General features: G+C 34.9%; 2 protein-coding genes across 2 annotated transcripts in view; both read right to left on the bottom strand.

Moving 5' to 3' along the window:
* dy (transmembrane protein dusky) overlaps window positions 1-15,666 on the bottom strand; it is an 18,497-nt gene extending 2,831 nt beyond the window's left edge. Inside the window, exons 1-2 of the mRNA XM_017897223.1 lie at window positions 15,344-15,666; window positions 10,806-10,890 (exon numbers count right to left, since the gene is read on the bottom strand). Coding sequence (XP_017752712.1) covers window positions 10,806-10,850 — 45 coding nt within the window. The 5' untranslated portion in view covers window positions 10,851-10,890; window positions 15,344-15,666. The remainder of the gene's footprint in view (window positions 1-10,805; window positions 10,891-15,343) is intronic.
* Window positions 15,667-16,567: 901 nt separating this feature from the next.
* LOC108545536 (WD repeat-containing protein 44) overlaps window positions 16,568-20,480 on the bottom strand; it is a 6,487-nt gene continuing 2,574 nt past the window's right edge. Inside the window, exons 6-8 of the mRNA XM_017897213.1 lie at window positions 20,451-20,476; window positions 18,347-20,369; window positions 16,568-18,139 (exon numbers count right to left, since the gene is read on the bottom strand). Of these exons, the coding sequence (XP_017752702.1) occupies window positions 18,636-20,369; window positions 20,451-20,476 (1,760 nt within the window). The 3' untranslated portion in view covers window positions 16,568-18,139; window positions 18,347-18,635. The remainder of the gene's footprint in view (window positions 18,140-18,346; window positions 20,370-20,450; window positions 20,477-20,480) is intronic.

The following is a 20,480-nucleotide window of genomic DNA, read 5'->3' on the forward strand; positions in this document are numbered from 1 at the left end:
CTTTCCCTTTTCTTTCATCGTAGGATCGTCCGTAAATCGTAGTCAAATTTTGTTTTATTCCAATTACTCGATACTATTAACTAAGCTTTATTATCATTTATAAGCGAAATTATTATTTGTCAACTATCGGTTAAACTACTATTTTTTATCGGCTAAGATAATATTTATTATTTATCTCTGTAACTGGAACTTCTAATGCCACTGCTACTACAAGTCGGAGTTTATAGCTACACATGTACGTGTTATCAGACGTTAGATACTAGTCGATATTGCCTTTTTTCTTTCAACTTAGATATATCACGTAAGATAATCTAAATGCGTATAATTTCAAATAACGCAAGAAGTTTCCGTTAGTCGAATTATTCATAATTGTCATCATCTTTCTTGTCTTCAATTTATTGTGGCCCATTTACAGTGACAGACAAAAGAAAGTTTAAATGTTAAGTGGTACGAAGAAACACCATAATTTTACGAGAAAACGTTATATTTTACAGCAGCAATGAAATTTTACTTTACTTATCAGTTACTTTTATTATTATACTATAGTCACTATACAATTACAGATACTCATGTCTACCATATATATATACCATTGTGCGTTGAATAAAATAAATTCTAATTAGGAATTTTAAACACTGATTTCTTCTGCAAGGATAAATATAATTGAAGAAATAAAAAGTAGGTGAAACGTGAAAAAAAATATCGTTAACAAATTTGGAATTGGCGATTATGGCATAATTACCGTTTCCTTTTTAAAGACTTTTAAATATACTATATTTATATAATAAATAATTTTCGTTGGAGGATTGAATTTTTCGTTTTTGAAATTATTACAATTGGAAAATTATTATTATTCGTATGTACAAAGCTTCTGCATGACGAATTTTCGATTGTTAAATCTCTTTCACTAAGAAATTACAATTTTAATAAGTTGGAACATCTGTAACTTCGAGATTTCAGCTTTCTTCTTAAAATTCGAGTTATCGAGAATTTAGACAAAATTGCTTCACGAGTAATATATAGATATCCTGCTGGTCATTAAGATATAAGCGTTAGAATACTGATTATGTAAGGAATAATAATGACAAGGCGACGGAAATTTATTAAGCAACTCCAAATAATTTTATCTAAACTTTTGTTCATCCAATATTTTATGTTATAACATATCGTTTTGTTAAATTTACAAATTTTTCTATTAACGTTCGTCGTTTATAAAATTTGCAAATTGTTCCTATATAGTACTCTCATAAACTGTCCTTATCTTTCTTTTACTTAACACATTGTGTACTGGTTTCTTCATAACTATATTTATACCTACAGAAATTTGTTTTATTCTTTTATTGTTTGATATTAGTTTTGGAATTTAATCAAAAATATAGTACATTTTGTTTCAAATATATACTGCGTACTATTTTGTAAAAATATAAAACTAATAAAATGCAAATGTTTAACTAATATACTTAACTGAATTTTTAATTATATATTGTAATAATAAAACATTAAATATATATTTTTAAATACACGAATTAAATGAAATTGAATTAAATTTAGATGAATGATCATGTATTTTTCCGGCCCCCATTTTCTTATTACTGTTGTACACATAAAATGTCAATAAATTTTATCTCCCCACTTTTTAATCTCTTGCAGATGGATGCAAGAAATTATGACATATTATCATTGACTCGAATATCATGCACGTCGAGGTAAAATATAACAGTATTATTTTCACCATTGTTATTAACATATTTTTATTTAAATTTTCTTATTTCTACTAGTTTACCACAACAGATATTCCTCACACTGTAATTCTTATTTGTTAACTGACATCCAAAACCATTATTTCTAAAATTACATTCAAAAACGATAACATTAACGATAAATTCCAATGATAAAGACATTCACTGTCATCTTCCATAATCATTCCTCAAAAATATTAAAAAGAACATTGAAAACGACCAATATATTAAACCTTTCGCCTTTCACAAATATATTAGGTGTCTCAATACATATAATACAACCAACAGCATATAAACGTGATTAACAGTGTACAAGCATCGAATAGGAAACATTCCACATGCACGTCACGAGACGACAAAATTCCAAGAATTACACCGGTAAATATATTAACACCAAACCTACCACGACCAGGCAAATGATCGATGGATGAAGAAAGGAAAGAAAAGGAACCACAGAAAAAAATGGAATAAAAGGAAATATAGAACAATTAATTACATCTATATTAGAAGAAGAATTACACAGTCAAGTGACCAAAGCGTCAACATCGAATTCAGAATTTTAAATCAAATGTTTAAGTTTAATATTAAGAGTTAGGTTTCGAGATAAAAAAAGAAAAGAAGGTTATGAAAGAATGGTATAAGAGGAAATATTAATCATACGTATATTAGAAGAAGAATCACACAGACAAGTGACCAAAGCTACAACATGGAAGTCAAAATTTTTAGCGTTAAGAGTACAATTTTGTGATCAAAAGAGGAAAGAAAAATTTCAAAAAAAAATGGAATAAAAGGAAATATCGAACAATTAATTATACATATATTAGAAAAAAAATCACACAGACAAGTGACCAAAGCTACAACATGGAAGTCATGGAAAACTTTTAGTGTTAGATTCAAGAGTTCAATTTCGAGATCAACGAAGGAAAGAAGAATCTCAGGAAAAAATGGAATAAAAGGAAATATCGAACAATTAATTATACATATATTAGTAAAAAAATCACAAAGACAAGTGACCAAAGCTACAACATGGAAGTCAAAACTTTTAGTGTTAGATTCAAGAGTTCAATTTCGAGATCAAAGAAGGAAAGAAGAATCTCAGGAAAAATTGGAATAAAAGGAAATATCGAACAATTAATTATACATATATTAGAAGAAGAATTACCCAGTCAAGTGAGCAAAGCTACAACATCGAAGTCGGAATTTTAAACGAAAGGTTTAAAAATGGTCGTTTGTGCAGTGATAGGTTCAGTGTTAAAAGTATAATTTCGATATCAAAAAAGGAAAGCAGTATATCAGACAAGAAAATGGTATAGGAGGAAATATCAAACAATTAATCATACATATATTAGAAGAAGAATTACCCAGTGAAGTGAGCAAAACTACAACATCGAAGTCGGAATTTTTAGTGTTAAGAGTTCAATTTCGAAATGAAAGAAGGAAAGAAGAATCTCAGAAAAAATGGCATAAGTGGAAATATCGAACAATTAATCATACCTATATTAGGAGAAGAATTACCTAGTCTAGTGAGCAAAGCTACAACATCGAAGTCGGAATTTGAAACGAAAGGTTTAAAAATGGTCATTTGTGCAGTGATAGGTTCAGTGTTAAGAGTGTAGCTTCAATATGAAGAAAGGAAAACAGTATCTTAGACAAGAAAATAGCATAAGAGGAAATATCAACGTATATTATATATATTATGTATCAACGTATATGTTAATCATACGTATATTAGAAGAAGAATTACCCAGTGAAGTGAGCAAAGCTACAACATCGAAGTCAGAATTTTTAGTGTTAAGAGTTCAATTTCGAAATGAAAAAAGGAAAGAAGAATCTCAGAAGAAATGGCATAAGTGGAAATATCGAACAATTAATCATACCTATATTAGGAGAAGAATTACCTAGTCTAGTGAGCAAAGCTACAACATCGAAGTCAAAATTTTTAGTGTTAGATTCAAGAGTTCAATTTTGAGATCAAAGAAGGAAAGAAGAATCTCAGGAAAAATTGGAATAAAAGGAAATATCGAACAATTAATTATACATATATTAGAAGAAGAATTACCCAGTCAAGTGAGCAAAGCTACAACATCGAAGTCGGAATTTTAAACGAAAGGTTTAAAAATGGTCGTTTGTGCAGTGATAGGTTCAGTGTTAAAAGTATAATTTCGATATCAAAAAAGGAAAGCAGTATATCAGACAAGAAAATGGTATAGGAGGAAATATCAAACAATTAATCATACATATATTAGAAGAAGAATTACCCAGTGAAGTGAGCAAAACTACAACATCGAAGTCGGAATTTTTAGTGTTAAGAGTTCAATTTCGAAATGAAAGAAGGAAAGAAGAATCTCAGAAAAAATGGCATAAGTGGAAATATCGAACAATTAATCATACCTATATTAGGAGAAGAATTACCTAGTCTAGTGAGCAAAGCTACAACATCGAAGTCGGAATTTGAAACGAAAGGTTTAAAAATGGTCATTTGTGCAGTGATAGGTTCAGTGTTAAGAGTGTAGCTTCAATATGAAGAAAGGAAAACAGTATCTTAGACAAGAAAATAGCATAAGAGGAAATATCAACGTATATTATATATATTATGTATCAACGTATATGTTAATCATACGTATATTAGAAGAAGAATTACCCAGTGAAGTGAGCAAAGCTACAACATCGAAGTCAGAATTTTTAGTGTTAAGAGTTCAATTTCGAAATGAAAAAAGGAAAGAAGAATCTCAGAAGAAATGGCATAAGTGGAAATATCGAACAATTAATCATACCTATATTAGGAGAAGAATTACCTAGTCTAGTGAGCAAAGCTACAACATCGAAGTCAAAATTTTTAGTGTTAGATTCAAGAGTTCAATTTTGAGATCAAAGAAGGAAAGAAGAATCTCAGGAAAAATTGGAATAAAAGGAAATATCGAACAATTAATTATACATATATTAGAAGAAGAATTACCCAGTCAAGTGAGCAAAGCTACAACATCGAAGTCGGAATTTTAAACGAAAGGTTTAAGAATGGTGGTTGGAGCCGTAGGTAAGTTCATTGTTAAGACAAAGATTTTCGACTGCCGCGAGGAGAGATGCATTTTTCATCCTCGATCTCTTGTCACAGAGCAAAGATCCGCTCAAAGAGCTATCTCCGGTCGTGTGCATTCCTGATGGCCAATACGGGAGACAACAGCCTCCGATCAACAAACCCGTTCTGACTGTTCAACGAATGACGGGTTCGGAGGGTCGAGGAGGGGCGACCAAACGATGGAATAGGAGCATCGGGCCTGTACACCGGTGTAGTGGCTGATTGCCTCACGCGTGACCCTGGGGCATAACGGACCACCCGTGTCTTTAGCCGCAGGTCAATCGGCCAGCTCAGCGCTTCGGATACACGTTCAGTTTTCCGCTTCTGCCCTCCACCGATTCCGACATCTCCTTATCTCGTCGTGGCTATCCGACCAGCGCGTTCCATAATTCGACGAAAGCTTACTGGGTCACTCGTGAACGAACCCATGATGGATTTCGATGACGGCGATCTGCGCTCGACCGGAAAAGACGATGACCGTCCTTCAGGTGAAATGACTTGGACCGTTTGCATGTCGTCCCGTTCTCCTTTTAATTCCGCAGCTTTCCAGATTATATCGCGGAATCGAGATTAACGCTAGAACCACCCGACCAGACGGAATCACTCGGGCTCGTCATTTCTTACGGTTGCTGGAAACGCGCAGCTGATTTCGCTGAAATTAATCTTCATCTCTCTGCTACCATCCAAGCTAATTATTTTCAACGTGAAAAGTTATTTTATTCTTTCTTATCCTTGCTTTTTTACGTGATATATTTTTGCATGGTCAAAAAGTGGCATATTTTGCTACTCTTTGTATAAAATAGCAGTCTTTCGATACAAAACATTTATAAAATTTTAATCTATAACTTTTCACCATTGACGACTTTTCATCATTTTCACCATTCAACGTGAAAAGTTATTTTATTGTTTTTCATCCTTGCTTTTTTACGTGATATATTTTTGCATGGTCAAAAAGTAGTATATTTTGCCACTCTTTGTATAAAATAGCAGTTTTTTGATACAAAACATTTATGAAATTTTAATCTATAACTTTTCACCGTTGTAAAGATAATTGTGTAATTCTAATTAACGTGTCGTTATATTCAACGCTAAACCTATTATGGTCTAACTCACCGTTTTTCAAATTTTCGTTAAAAATTCCGCGTTCAACGTTTTCACCTGATCACTCGTCTTCGCGATTTTTCTTCCAATATTTGTATAATTATTTTCTCGATGTCTCCCGTTATTCCATTTTTTAAAGCTTTTGCTTCTTTTCCATTCACCGGTTATTTGACCATGGTAGGCTTATTGTTAGCGTTAACACGATAGGGATACTGCTTTGTACTGAAAAATAGCAGAGCTTCAATTTTATTACAAATATCTAATACGACTTGCTAGTCAATCTAGTATATACATATATAGTTGACTTATATAATTAATAACTACATTACGACAGAAAGAAATTTTATTATTTTAATTCTCTGCTTATATTTCTTAATTAAAGAATTCTTTAAAGCGATTTAACATATAATATATTTAATTATTCTCATTACTGCATTACTGCAAAGATAATTTTTTGTTTCAGTTATCGTGTTTGATACCTTTTAATTTAAAAACTTTTCTCCAGTTCGTTATCTACAATAATTGTCTGCTTTTACCGTAACTCGGCTTAAATACCTAAGTACCTAGAAAACGATTTTATTATTTTAATTATTGCCGTTTTCTAAAAATAGTTATCGTTATCTAAAAAAATCTCTTCGAGTACTTACAATTCTTAGTAGTGGATGAAATTGAATAACAATGAGAACAATTATTTATTTAATTTCAAAGATTATCAAACACAAATATTGGGTTGAAATAAGAATTATTTTATCACTATCACATGCTCACACGTCTTCTCTCTATTAATACTCAATTGCAACTAACGTATGTCAAATCACTATCTTTTTTCTTTCTTCTTTCATACGTTACATTGACATACACAATTCACACACACCTCGATCATTACACGCATACTCGTTTATCATAGTAACCTGAATTCATTAGATATTTCCATCCCATGCACACTTGTTCCACTCATTCCAATATATATAAAACATTCATACTGTGTCGAGAGTTAATTTTTGATTTTATTATCCTCGATTTGTTACTCGCGATAATTTAATATGTATTCGATTACTTCAAGCATGACACGACTTAAATACTTAATTACTCGTATCAAATACTCATATTACTTGAAAAAATAATTCTATTATATTAATTACCACACTGAATACTTTTTTTATTTCAAGAATTTCTCACTTTGTTTGTTTTACCTATAATACACGTACGCATATTCCGTAGGCCGTTATCTCTTAATTTGCACTTCGTATACTTGATACTTCTCGTTCGCGAGAGATTAATTACTATTATACATCGTCTACGATATTTAAACACACATTGTCCATGTGAGTGGTGCCAGTGCTAAAGACGTTTCATTACGGAACGTAATAACGATACACGAGCAGACTAACCCGTGGTTGTTCTCGTAACAACGACGTGATTAATTTTCCGTTACTCCGAGCCTGCGTGGATCACCGATACCGATCGCCAGACTATTTGACAAAAAAAGAATGAAAATTATAGTAGTCACGAAGGGTAATGATTATCGCGCCGCTGCGAGCGATCTCGCGCACCTCCGAGAATCTCTCCTATCGTCTTAGCAAGGTATTTCATTCACTGGAACTTGGCTTCATTCATCGGCGCACTTTCTGCAAGAACTATCACGCCATCGCGTCGTACACCGTCTAATATAATTCGCTAAAATTGGCCATAAAATATCGTTAGGCAAAAATGCGAACTAACGATCGGGAAAGGAACGTGTGTCCGCCTTACCTGTCGTTTATACCTGCGCTAACATAAATAGTGGACAACTTTCTTTGAAACGTGATCGTGAAAAATCTTGCCCGATGCATGGCCACGTTATACGTATTAAGTAACAAAACAGAAAGTTGCACGCCAGGTAACCGCGGTATGTATAATCGAGACACCATTCGTTACATCCGTAACATTTTAATGGTCTACTTTGTAAGTTCGCGTCGATAAAAGAACGTTAAACGCGAAACGTTATTTCCAAATGGCAAGCACGGCTAATTAATCCGGTGCTTCATACCAGGGCAGTGCTTATGATTTATTAATCGCGAGTCTAAATCGACGTCGTAAATAATAGGAAAATTAGAGCGTTGAGGAAATTATGGCAAACGGAATGAATAAGAATTTAGGCAAGAATTCGAAATCTTTTACTGCTCAATTTACGCGTATATACGAATATATGGTAATGTATGTTAATATTGGTATATGTTAATGATAAAATACCGTTATCACGCCGATACCATAAAGCATTAAATACCATTATTAAATAGCATCGAATTAATGCCCGACATGATGGCTGATTTGACTGGTCAAATGACTACGTATGAAATTAAGCAGAAATCAAATAAAAACAGACAAAATGATAGCACATCCGATAATTTTCTGAATTTCTCGAGATTAATGTAATATATGCAAATTTTACGTATGTACCGATATGAAAGATTTTTGTTTTAGTAACATCGGGAAGGATTCATCGTAATTTACATTTTTTCTTGAAAATTCACCTGTTTACGCGAACAATCACGGCGCAGGTTTCTTCGGTTGCTTGGTGCGTTGACACCAAATTTCACCGCAAAAATTACGAATAATCGACGAATGGAAAATATCGATTTTTGGAAAATGGAAATTTTTTTTAATCAAGGAGACTAACCTTGCCCTATAAAATCAAATTTAACGCACAATACTGTTATTCCCTTTAAAAATATAGCACTTTAAATTATTGGAAAAATATTAGAAATTATAGTGCGAGCTATACTTTGCTGCATATTATAGAGATTAAAAATTTGTGCTATTATTATTATATGTAATCATCATATCAAGTGTCAAATAAGATAACTTTAACATTTAAATGCAGAAATTTTTACGCAAATTTGTAAAATTTAATTATATTAAACATTAAATCATCGTAACGTCTGAAACCAAAAATTTTCCGAAATCAAATATCGCAATATCTGCACTGAAAAATTAAGTAATAAAACTTGAAAAATTTCATGTAAATTTGATAGAAAATGTAACATAAAATCATTACAACATCCGAGGTGAAAAATTCCCACTTTCCACTCGATTTCGGAAATCCGGGGTGTATCGAAAATATCGAAAACCCGATTACACGGTTATTATTCCAAAAATCGTGGCAATAACGAACGCAATAACGTTGAATAGAGAATTTCGAACAAAAACTTGACTGAAAATAAACCTTGAAAAATTTGATGTAAATTTGATAGCAAATTTAATATAAAATCATTACAACATCCGAGGTGAAAAATTCCCACTTTCCACTCGATTTCGGAAATCCGTGGTGTATGGAAAATATCGAAAACCCGATCACACGGTTATTAATCCAAAAATCGTGGCAATAACGAACGCAATAACGTCGAATAGAGAATTTGGAACGAAAAATTGGGAAATTCAGGGACGCTAAGTCGAGCGTTAAATGATCACGGTGTGCGAGGTAAAAAATGTCGGGTTTGGGGAAATGGTGGCGTAGGTAATATTTGGCAAGGATAATAACGCGTGTCGCGGGTGATTAATTTTGATCGGTGAGGCGAAAATATTTAAAATGTTGGTGCGGTCTGGAAGAATGAACGTTGTCCGAGCAGCGGTGGAAAAAAAGTAAGCAACGAATTGAAATCGTGTCGGTCCCCAAGAATGCAGGGTGGGAAGGTAAGATCACGGAACCGGTCGTTTCGTGTGCGATTTTTGCGCGCAATCTTGTAAGACCGATTCGTGGTGAAGGTCCGACGATAAAACGTTACTTCGTAGTAGACGTGGATGAGCCGGATCGGAACGCCGCGCACCATTTCAAGACATCGACCGGGTCTCGAGTCGCCCTTAGCTCTGGGTCAGAGCACTGGGTAACGGCATCGCAGGCTATGTACCCACCGCGATATCTGGGTTATAATGTAGTAATTACCCACGCAGACATACCGACCTACCCCCTTTGTAGTAATGCCGCGTGTTTTTCTTACCTCCGCACGGTTTTGACCACCGATTCGGTCTTTCACGTACGTTTCCGTCCATAAGGGATCCCGTTTATCCAACGTTCGATTCTTTCACGCCATCGCAGCCTCTTCCCACTCGCAAATCGTATTCTCTATGTATGCTCGAGCATTGCGTAACGTTTCCCGTATTAACGTTTATCGGCACAGGAATTTTAACTCTGCGGTCCTCGGTGCAGTGTCGTTGGACATGGATTTTGTGGTAAGTTTGGTTTTTATTTTTTCATCGAGAATTTAAGAAGTAGAAATGTGATTGAGCTAAGAATTTATAGTACGTTTGGCTTTTATTTTTAGTAAAAATTCGAGAAGAGATTTTTGTAGTTTGGGTATGTCAAGTGCTCGCAGTTTTCGGTTCAACGCGATTGGACTAAGGTTTTGTAACAAATTTATTTTTATTTTTATCAGAGATTAGAGAAGCAGACGTTAAAAAAAAATCCCTAGTTTCTTCGGTTTCATTGCGGACTTGTTGAACTACGCAATAATAATAACTATGATAATAACTGATCGGAAATAATTTTCGAAAATGATTACCGGTTGTAAAGGGTTAATGATAAAATAGTAATTTTTGTAATTTTGTGCAATGTCATACAATTTCTTCTTCTTCAATATAATTCTTCTAAAGTTATTAGGATTATTATAAAGTCGAAGTATAAAAATTATTATATTTAGTACTGAAACTACTAACTTGTAACGTGTATTTAAATATATCACATATAGATAAAAATAATAATTAGAATAACGCAATAACAATAATTAATTAACCAAAGTTGGCATGAACTCTGCCAGAAATTGAAATATGTCACTGATTTTGACAGGTTTGATAGCTTTAATGTTAGAGTGAAATAATTTTGTTGAAAAATAAAAGGAAGAATATTTACTCACCCCCTTTAGTAGGAGACAGGCTAAAATGAAGATTCGCCACCGCATACCGTGTTAGCGTCCACGGTGAAGTATTGTAATCGTGCCGCTGAAAAAGTAATTACCTTCGTTGAAATTTAAGCTTACTAACGAACAAGTTATTCATAGTTACTTAACATAATAATTTCGTTTAATGCTTCTACGCTCAAAATAATCGTGTTAACGAAATTACTTTATAATCGATTACAATTTATGGTAAGTACCATATTTTTATTTTACTTTATCTTGTATAATTTATAATGTAAATTATTTCGTAGCATTTAAATCATACTTTGTCTTTAACATATTCTTTAAGATGTACATATATTACATGTTAATAATATTTACAAATATATATATTATAATATTCTGTAACACACATTGACAAATTATTATAATATATTTATTTTATCGTTAATTACAATTTATAACGAATAATAAATACGGTAATATCTTTATGTATCAAATAAAAATAATATCTTTCAACTACTCCCATTGTACATATATTTTTACGTGTCCTACCAAGTACAATATTTATATATTAATTGAATTTATAATTGAATTTCGAGAAACAATGGAATACCGAGCAATACGATATGAAATAGTATTTTTCGTTAATCTCGACGAACGTACAAGTGAAACGGCATAAAGAATTATTAGTAGAAAATACGGAACATTAAACGAACGAACCGGTCCATCATTGGACACCTCGCTCGTGTTTAATCGTCAATTATCAGACACGTTCGCGTCATGCGACCACTAGGCCACCTGTCCCAAATTCCTGTCGAATGTCCGGGTTTTCGCTCCGTTACCTCGTTGTACTCCATGATACCAGACTGCCATGATCGACAACTATAGGTATGAACCGAATTCGTCAAACCCGTGTCGCGTTTCGGAACAAAAATCTTCTACACCGTTTTACGCGTCGTCTTCGCCGACAATCGCCGATTCTCCGTCACCGACCGAGAAATAACAGCGCAGCAACCTAAAATGATTTCACTATCGAAACGACCGCCATCTCGTTCGCGACGTTGTACCTCGGCTCGTTCAAAAATATCGAAACAAGCGTGGAAACCGTGTTCGATCGAAGGTTATAAGCACTCACGCGAGCAACTTGGAGGCAACTACTGAAATTCGCGAATATTTCGCGTCACCGGTTAACCATTCGATATCTTGCAAACATTCAAGGTGGAAAAATCGCGGTGCAGCAGATGACTCGATCAAGCATAATCATGCAACGAATTCGAGACGCGCACGAGAGTATCGATGAATGTAGGCAAGTAGGTTTTCACCTATCGACCTTCAGCCTGTACACCGAATCCACTTACGCGGATCCAATGCTAAAATCGGCTCCGGCAATAGATTCCCGTCCTATTCCAGGTCAGACAATAGACGATACGTGCGACAAATCACCAATTTGGGATTTGACTTGTCATTTGCCTCGATGGCAGCGCGCTGCGAATTTCTCAAGGGCCACGAGCAATCCACTTCGAGTCCCTATTGATCTCTATACGATACTTTGACCCTGATTTCGGGCTATATACTTCTCAACCTTTCGGAAATTCTTGCGTTTGCTCGCCATATGGTCAACTTTTCCTTAGACACCTAGACTCGAGCGGTAAATTGTAATCTTTTAGGTTAGGATCGTCTGTACAGCGTAGAGGAGGTACCTAGTTCCCTTTTGTGCGATGACGCGAGTCACTCGCGATCTGTACCGAATTCCGTTAACGTGGCAAACTTACTAGCGTCTGTTTATTACTGGCATACATTAGTTATTATTCCGCTTAGCGATTCGTGCCACGATAGACCGCGACACCTGTTCTTTCTTTCGCTACGAGGCCATGCTTGAATAAAAATCACCGCCGGCTGTTTACACGTCCGTTGTTCCATGCTAACCATGAATCGAGCACGCCGAAGATGTGGCATGGTGCCAAATACATATAACGGTTTCAGCGGTGTGGTAATTCCGAAGTCAGGCATTCGCATAATAAGTGCGTAGCTAATAGTGACCCATATGGGAAAAGACTCGGAATATATTCTTGTTCCCCTTTCTTTGTCTTTATCGCGATACGAGAACGAACAACACTGCTGAAATCGTTTCGCTTATCGAAACATACGACTGTTGGATTGTTCGATTAATTAAATTCATTTTTCCGAATCTATGTGTATACACGATATAGTAATACGTAACGATTTAATGGCTCGTTGCATTCGATCGGTAATATGGCACATTGCCGATCTACTTACGACGAAGACTATTTTTGGTTTTTAATTTTATCAGTTTTACCATTTTCCAGAAACAAACGTAATCACTTTCTCTTTGTTGATATAAAGTTATTAAAAATTGTCAATTTCTTGATGAAAAGTTTATATTTTTCCAGAGAAAATTTCATCGAGGAAGGAAACGTATTTGTGTTTTTAATTTCGAATATTTAATTTTTTAAATTGTTGATATTTTAAGAAGAAAAAATTCTACGAATTAGTGCTATTAAAAATTATTGATCTGTTTACGAAAAAGGAAATTATATTTTTAAAACTAGGATTTTTAATTTTTTAAGTTTTTAATATCTTTAAAACTTTAAAACGGAAATTTAAGAATTAATTTTTCTTTATAAGTTTACGATTATTACAAATTTTAATCTTTCTTATGAAAACGGAGTATTCGTATATTTTAAAAAATTTTAACACTTAATTCTTTAGATTATTAATATCTGACAAATGCATATTTAATCATTGTTTTTCCTTCGTTAACCTAAAGTTATTGAAAAAGTTGTCAATCTCTTTGCAGGAAAACAAGTTATTTTTATATTTCTTAAACTTGGTATTTAATTTTTTTTAACTACTTTTTCTTTGTCAAACTAAAATTATAAAAATTAAAAAAGAAAATTATGTTCATACTTTTAGATTGACATTTTTAAATCTATTTTTATCCGTGTAAGTGAATATTTTTCAAAGTTTAATAACTAGTTTCTATCTACCTATTCGTTATATTTAATAATATATAATTCAATGACATATATATCAAATAATAAATATACTTAATAAGATTATATTTACCTATCGTAAAGTATTAAAAAAAAAATTCAATGAATTACCGTACAAAAACCTATTGGTTGTACTTAAAATATCAATTATTTTTCAGAAAACTACCACTTCAACCCTTAAATTCAAACCCCCAATTTTATCGCGTTACTGTAATCCATAACATAGTTAACCACCGTCAACTGTTATAAAATTACACGTAAAGAACAAAATCCCTTTATCGGTGGTTCGACTATAAAGGCGAGTGCAATTAATAGATAATTAATCGACCAACCGTCGTGACTGGTAAGCATATTAATAAAATTAACGTGCAATAAAATTTATCTTTTGAAAGCGGAAACACGCTCGTTAATGATCGACAATGGTACACGTATAGAACACACGTATAACGTATACGTGCAAAATCTACGTTACTGTATCCTCTGCAGCCTAGCGAGCGTATGGTAATTGAGCGTAATGGAGCAAACTGACAGCTTGATGGCAACTCGATGCACTTTCCTGGTAAAGGTGTCGTATTGCTGATTGATCGTAGGAGATACCGCAATTGAAGGTATACAATGAATGAATATCGTCCATCGTTAGCATCGGCTACCTTCTGCTTTCCTGCGTGTTAGATTTTACGACTGTCGTCATTCACGATCTAATTATCTTCGCACGATCGATCCTGTTTCCACGTATACCGATCGAGTAACTACATAAAAATTGTTAAGAGGCTCGATGTCGTTAATTATTCTATAAATGTATGAACAATCGTAATTGCACGAATGTTCCAATTAAACGTATAATATATAAAAATATAATCGACCGACAAAGTATAATCGTTAATCGTTTACGCGAGTTTCGTTTGACTAGAAACAGCTAACGTACCACTTTTTCACGCATTACCTTACGAACAAATTTTGCGATCGATAAAGAAGAAAATAAACGCAACCGAAATCAACGGAATAGGATAGCACGAATACGTCGGTGATTTCTGTGCCGACTCCGTGAGATTTAATCTTGACCGACTAGCAGCCGTCACTGTTGCCGCACATGTGTACACATTCGATAGAATGAAAGCGGTCACCACGTGGTTGACTATAACGCGGTACGTGTCCTATGGTAAATCATATGTGTATTTCCTCCGGTCTTCGATGCCTTCTCTCATTATCGATGCTCCGAGCAAATACGAACCACGACAGTTCTACTAACGATCGTAAATAACCTAAACTAAATAATTAATGGTTCATCGATAATTACATTTTGCCCTACCACGCGATCGTTACTCTTAACTTATAACGTTGCACGGTAAACATGTCCAGATGTCGTGCACGATTGCTTATCGAATCACGATCGAGAACAGGATAATATACGTAATCGAGAATACTTCTGCAGCGATATATGGATTGCCATGAAACGTTAACAGGTGCCATACGTAAACTATTATTTACAAAGGAATTATCGAAATTACGCACGGTCCGATCAGGTTAAAAATATCTTACGTTTATCCAATTGTACGAAGTAGACGTGGAAACGCAGGTGAACAGACTTCTCTTTTCCAGATTCCGTGTCAAAGACGTGCGATGAGAAAGAGAAGGTGGGTTCGAGCAACGCACCGCACTGATTGAAGCACCATGTGCCAAGAAATCTCCGCGTACCCGCGCGGTCGGAGGCTCTCTAAAGCACAGACAGTTGATCTCGACCGATTTCAGTGGCGAAAACGAGGACGAAACCGACAAACGCGCGTGTAGGTAGGACCCGAGAGACGTTTGCAAAGCCAGTTGCAGCCGATTCGTGCTCTTCCAAACGACTCGTTAAGTGTCCTCCAAGGCTACCCGTGCGACTGATTCCTCGTGTTTACCGCGATGCGCCACGATATCTGTCGCGGCAGTTAGAAAGACACGTTGCGGCCTGGCAGTGGCTCGATGGTGCACGCGAGAACTCGTGGAGTCGGAATGGGGTACACCTGTCCGATATAGAGAGTATACTATAAACGTGGCGGCCCGCCCCCTGACCCAGACACACAGTACAGTTATATAGGTCCCTCACGAACCGGAGGATATCTCTTCTCGTTCGAACCACACACTCCTGACGACCACGACCATGACTCTTGTGGACGTGGTCGTGGTAGTGCTCCTATTCGTCGTTCTTGTCCTTCTCGTTATCCCTGTCGCTGCGTGTATGCGTGTGACTCGACTTGTCAGACACATGATACTACCGCGACATGCGTCTTTAACATCTTTCTGTGTACCTGCTATCCACTCTGCAGACCAACGCTGTATAGTCGATGGAACGCCTTAACTTCGTAGACGTGCAAGATTAACGTGTAGGGTAATGCCATACGGTTAAACCTGCAACTCCATTCAGACATGTTTATTCAACGTTATTAACTCGGTAGTTTAACACCACCAAGTTATGAAATTCGTGACACGTTAAATAATAGCTATTTATCGTCTTTTCTTATTTTCGTTCTTCCTCCGCCAAATTTATCTCTCCTTAATCGGTAATATCTGCCTTCGTTACTCGTCGATATTTCGTCGGAAAATTATTTAGATGAACAAAAATTAAGATTAAACAGTGACATCGGATAATACGACGTTGAAATTGTGCATTACGATCTACATTGAATCAGATTGAACAAATTCATCGTTAAAGCTTTAATGTATTACAATTCAACTTCTTATATAACTCGAGTACCATACAGAACGAGAATTAATGTGTTCGTAATTACATTGACGTGTTTGTTTCGCATGGAACTTTGCGAAGCATTGGTTGTAGCACACTTCCACATCCTAATTACGCGGGACAATACTTGTGCATATGTGCGTCCAGACGTATGAACGTTGTAAATAGGTGAATCAGTTGACAGTCAACCGGCCGACCGACCGACCGACCGACTGACCGCGCACACATTGCTGACCTATAGATAAGTACCAGCCGGTACTCTCGTGCCTTTGTGTGTAACAATTGATAGAATCTTATTAGCAAGAATCATTGTTCGGTTTCTTCGATGTGAACATGAGCAGAGACTGGGTCTCCTAACAATGCGAACAACATTGACTTAGTTTTTATTCGAATTCGAAATTAGCGAGAAATGAACGAAGGGGAGAAATGACGTGAGACGGTTCGATAGATGAAGAGACATTTCTAATGATTGATGTAAATTTATGTATATTACTGTGTGACGGCAACTTAAAAAACACACATTTCCATACATGAATACACTATTGATACATTAATATATTACATGATTACTGATTACTACGAGATCACAAACGATAGTTTTGTGCACGCTGCTGTCGGAATGACAATCGTTAATAAGCGATTACGCTATCGCTCGAATAATATATTTACAATTGCATTTACACAAAATACCTACAATTTCTTTCCTGCGTATTTACATTAAATTTACGATACAAATAAAATACACCGTAGGTTGTGATTCGATGGTTTCAACGCTTTCGCGACTTTGCAAGCGCTATAATGTTAGTGACACAAAGATCAACCATCGTACTTCACCGCGCGACTGAATAGCGCATCATCCTTTGAGACATGATTTATCAAATACACAGAATCGTAAAATGCAGAGTTTGAGACAGCATTAAGCCGTCGTCCCTTGTACACGGTATATATCTCTGCCGTTATAATTGACACGTTGCAAAACAGGTATTTCGTATACCTTTAAATCAGATTAAAATGACAGTTACGACATCGTGTCGAACATTGAACATAGCGAGTGTTATGAGTATTATGACAGCTTTTACGTAATGTTCGCGTACAAGGTAAACCTTGTATTCACATCGGTTGATTAAATTCATACGGTATGTATAAATTAAAGTTATACAAATAGTAATGTCGAATTTCGTATTGAACGTGTGAAGTAATTTCTAAAGTGTGAATCGTGTGAATCGTACAAAAACTTAACAATGATGCGTTTTAACTTCAAACCACCTTCTTTTTTATTAATATATTGTCTTCGATGTATTACGCTATCTTATCACGGTAAAGTTCTAAAACATATTTTAGAAACCATTAGGATCTGAAAATCCAATTTGATTTTCATCAAACTTTCTAGATACTATCCAACATTTGCCTAACGATGGATCATCGAGTACAAGTTCACAATAATTTATACAATTCGTTAAATTCTTCTATTCGGCCATCGCTTGCGTGCTTGTATTTATACTTTGTTTCTTCACCAAGGTGCTCTTTCTGTTTATAAATATAATCGAAACGAACAATTCCATGTTAACCATATGTATTTCGTAATATAATTTCGGCAAGATTTCCATATATAACTACGTGACCACAGTGGACCAGCACCGAAAAGATATAATATGAGAAAGAAAAATCAATAAAAATACGTCGAATTTAAAAAAGTGTTAAAAATACGATATCTTATAAAACTATAACGGTTTATATGGCTTACTTAAAGCTTTAGTAAAAATTATGTATGCAAATGTTATTCAATTTATAATAAATAAAAACAGACATTTGTTGCTCACCTTAACAAGAAAATAATCCAAAATATCGCCTGAGCATCAAATTTATGCATATTTTAGTATTATTAACTATACCTTAGAAGCTTTCTTATCGTGAAGTAAGCCTTTTGGCATGCATTTCAAAATATTCTGCTTTCGAAAGTATTCGATACAATCGTATTTACCTTAAAAACAGCATACAGCGAGTTCTACATAATTCACTGTGGTAAAACAAATATTTGTATATAATATTGGTGTTCTTATTATTTCTTTTTTGTATTAACAATAGTGCACAAATCAATCTAGTGTTGTGTTACGCGAGAGCAGATGCTGGTAGGGAACTGTGCTTAGGTTTCGTCTTATTTAGAAAAACCTTTATATAGCCATTGAAATCTGCACTCACGAGGACGTGTCCGCCACAGCCTTTAGTACGCTGCTCGACCACAGGATCAACAGGAGGAACATCTACGGTTGAACCACCTAAATTTTTTCCGTCTTCCTTACCTTCCCACTGCTCTCTTTCTTCGATTTGTTTAATAATACTATCTGGATTTGGTGCAAATACTGCGCATGTCACTACGGCGTTATGAGCTTTTATACCCTCCCAAAAGTCATTTCGATCTCTACGTACGCTTGAAAATTTAGAGTAATCGTGATGAGTTTTCCAAATGTAAATGCATTGATTTTCTGATCCGCTAACTATATACTGTCCATCAGGACTGAAGCTTGCTTTAATTTGACTACTCACGTTAACGTAACCTTTGTATTTGCATGATAAATTTAAATCACGTAAGTCATACAAACGTATACGACTATCATTCGAAGTGACTAAAATCTTATCTTCTCCTGGCATAGGTTCGATACCGCTAATCTTTCTACCCGTTGAATTTTTACCTCTTGTTGATCGAACGTGTATTTGCGTATGATACTTCAACTGATCGGTATTATAAAATATACATCGGCCATCGTAAGAACCAACCACTGCAAATTTCCCATTTTGACAAAAATTCGCAGCGGTAATTAATTTAGTTTGTCCATCGACTTCGTTCCATACAGCTACTTTCTTATCCGGAATATTCCACAATCGAAGTTTACCATCCAAAGATCCTGAGAGAAAATAACGATCATCACGGGGATGAAACACTATTGCTGTAACAAAATCGATATGTTGAAAACAACATAAGCATTCCTTTCGTGATATATGCCAAAGTCGCACAGTTTTATCCATCGATGATGATAAAACAAAATAATTTTTAGACCATGAAACGTCGAGCAAATCCGAGGTATGTCCGGTATAAGTACAAAATGGCTTTGGCATAAAGGGACTTTTCGTTCCTTCTATTTCACTAAAGGCACTAGCCACAACATGAGGATCCTCCATGGATTGTTGAGAAACCAAAGATTCTTGGGAAGGAGTTGGACTAACTTTTTCAGCGTTGTATTTAGTTCGGGTATCTTGAAAATAGGCAAAAGCATCGCGTAGAACCCAAATTCTTAAAACTCGATCTTGTCCAGCTGTAGCGAGTAATCGTCCGCAGACTGAAAATTTCATACACCAAACAGGACCCACATGCTCTCCACTCAAGTCTTGAACATGCTGTAAACAACTAAATTCATACGGCCCTTTATGACTGTTAGACGCTTTTAGTTTTATATACTGCTGTTCACCAGGATATACTTCATCTACTATATCCATAACATCTTCTTTATGCCTTGCATGTGATACTTCTTGTGCAATAGATTTTGCTTTGTCCATTGTTTTTTTCACGGTAGATCCTAAAAATCGTTTTAACTTTTGCGTTTTTTTTCGAACTCTACCAACGGATACATCTTCATCTGGTGGTATACTAGACATTTTACTGTCGACACTCTCTTCGTCACTTTCTTTTTCTTTTTCTAGGCTAGAATTACTTATATACTCCGAAGTAAGTCTCATAATATGAAGTGACAACGGATTGATACACTGTGGCAATTTATCTTCAGCTATACTCAGAGGTACCCTTTCTCCGGTGTCCAAATTTAAAACAGTTACTTGTTCCAAAATTTCCTGTAAATAATTAATAGATTATTATTATTATTATTATTATTATCATTATTATTGAAATATAAACATTTAAAAATAACATACCATATCTGTTAGACGTTTTCCAGAATCTGT

Source organism: Eufriesea mexicana, unplaced genomic scaffold (assembly GCF_001483705.2).
Source record: "Eufriesea mexicana isolate 0111107269 unplaced genomic scaffold, ASM148370v2 scaffold471, whole genome shotgun sequence".
Taxonomy (NCBI): Eukaryota; Metazoa; Arthropoda; class Insecta; order Hymenoptera; family Apidae; genus Eufriesea; species Eufriesea mexicana.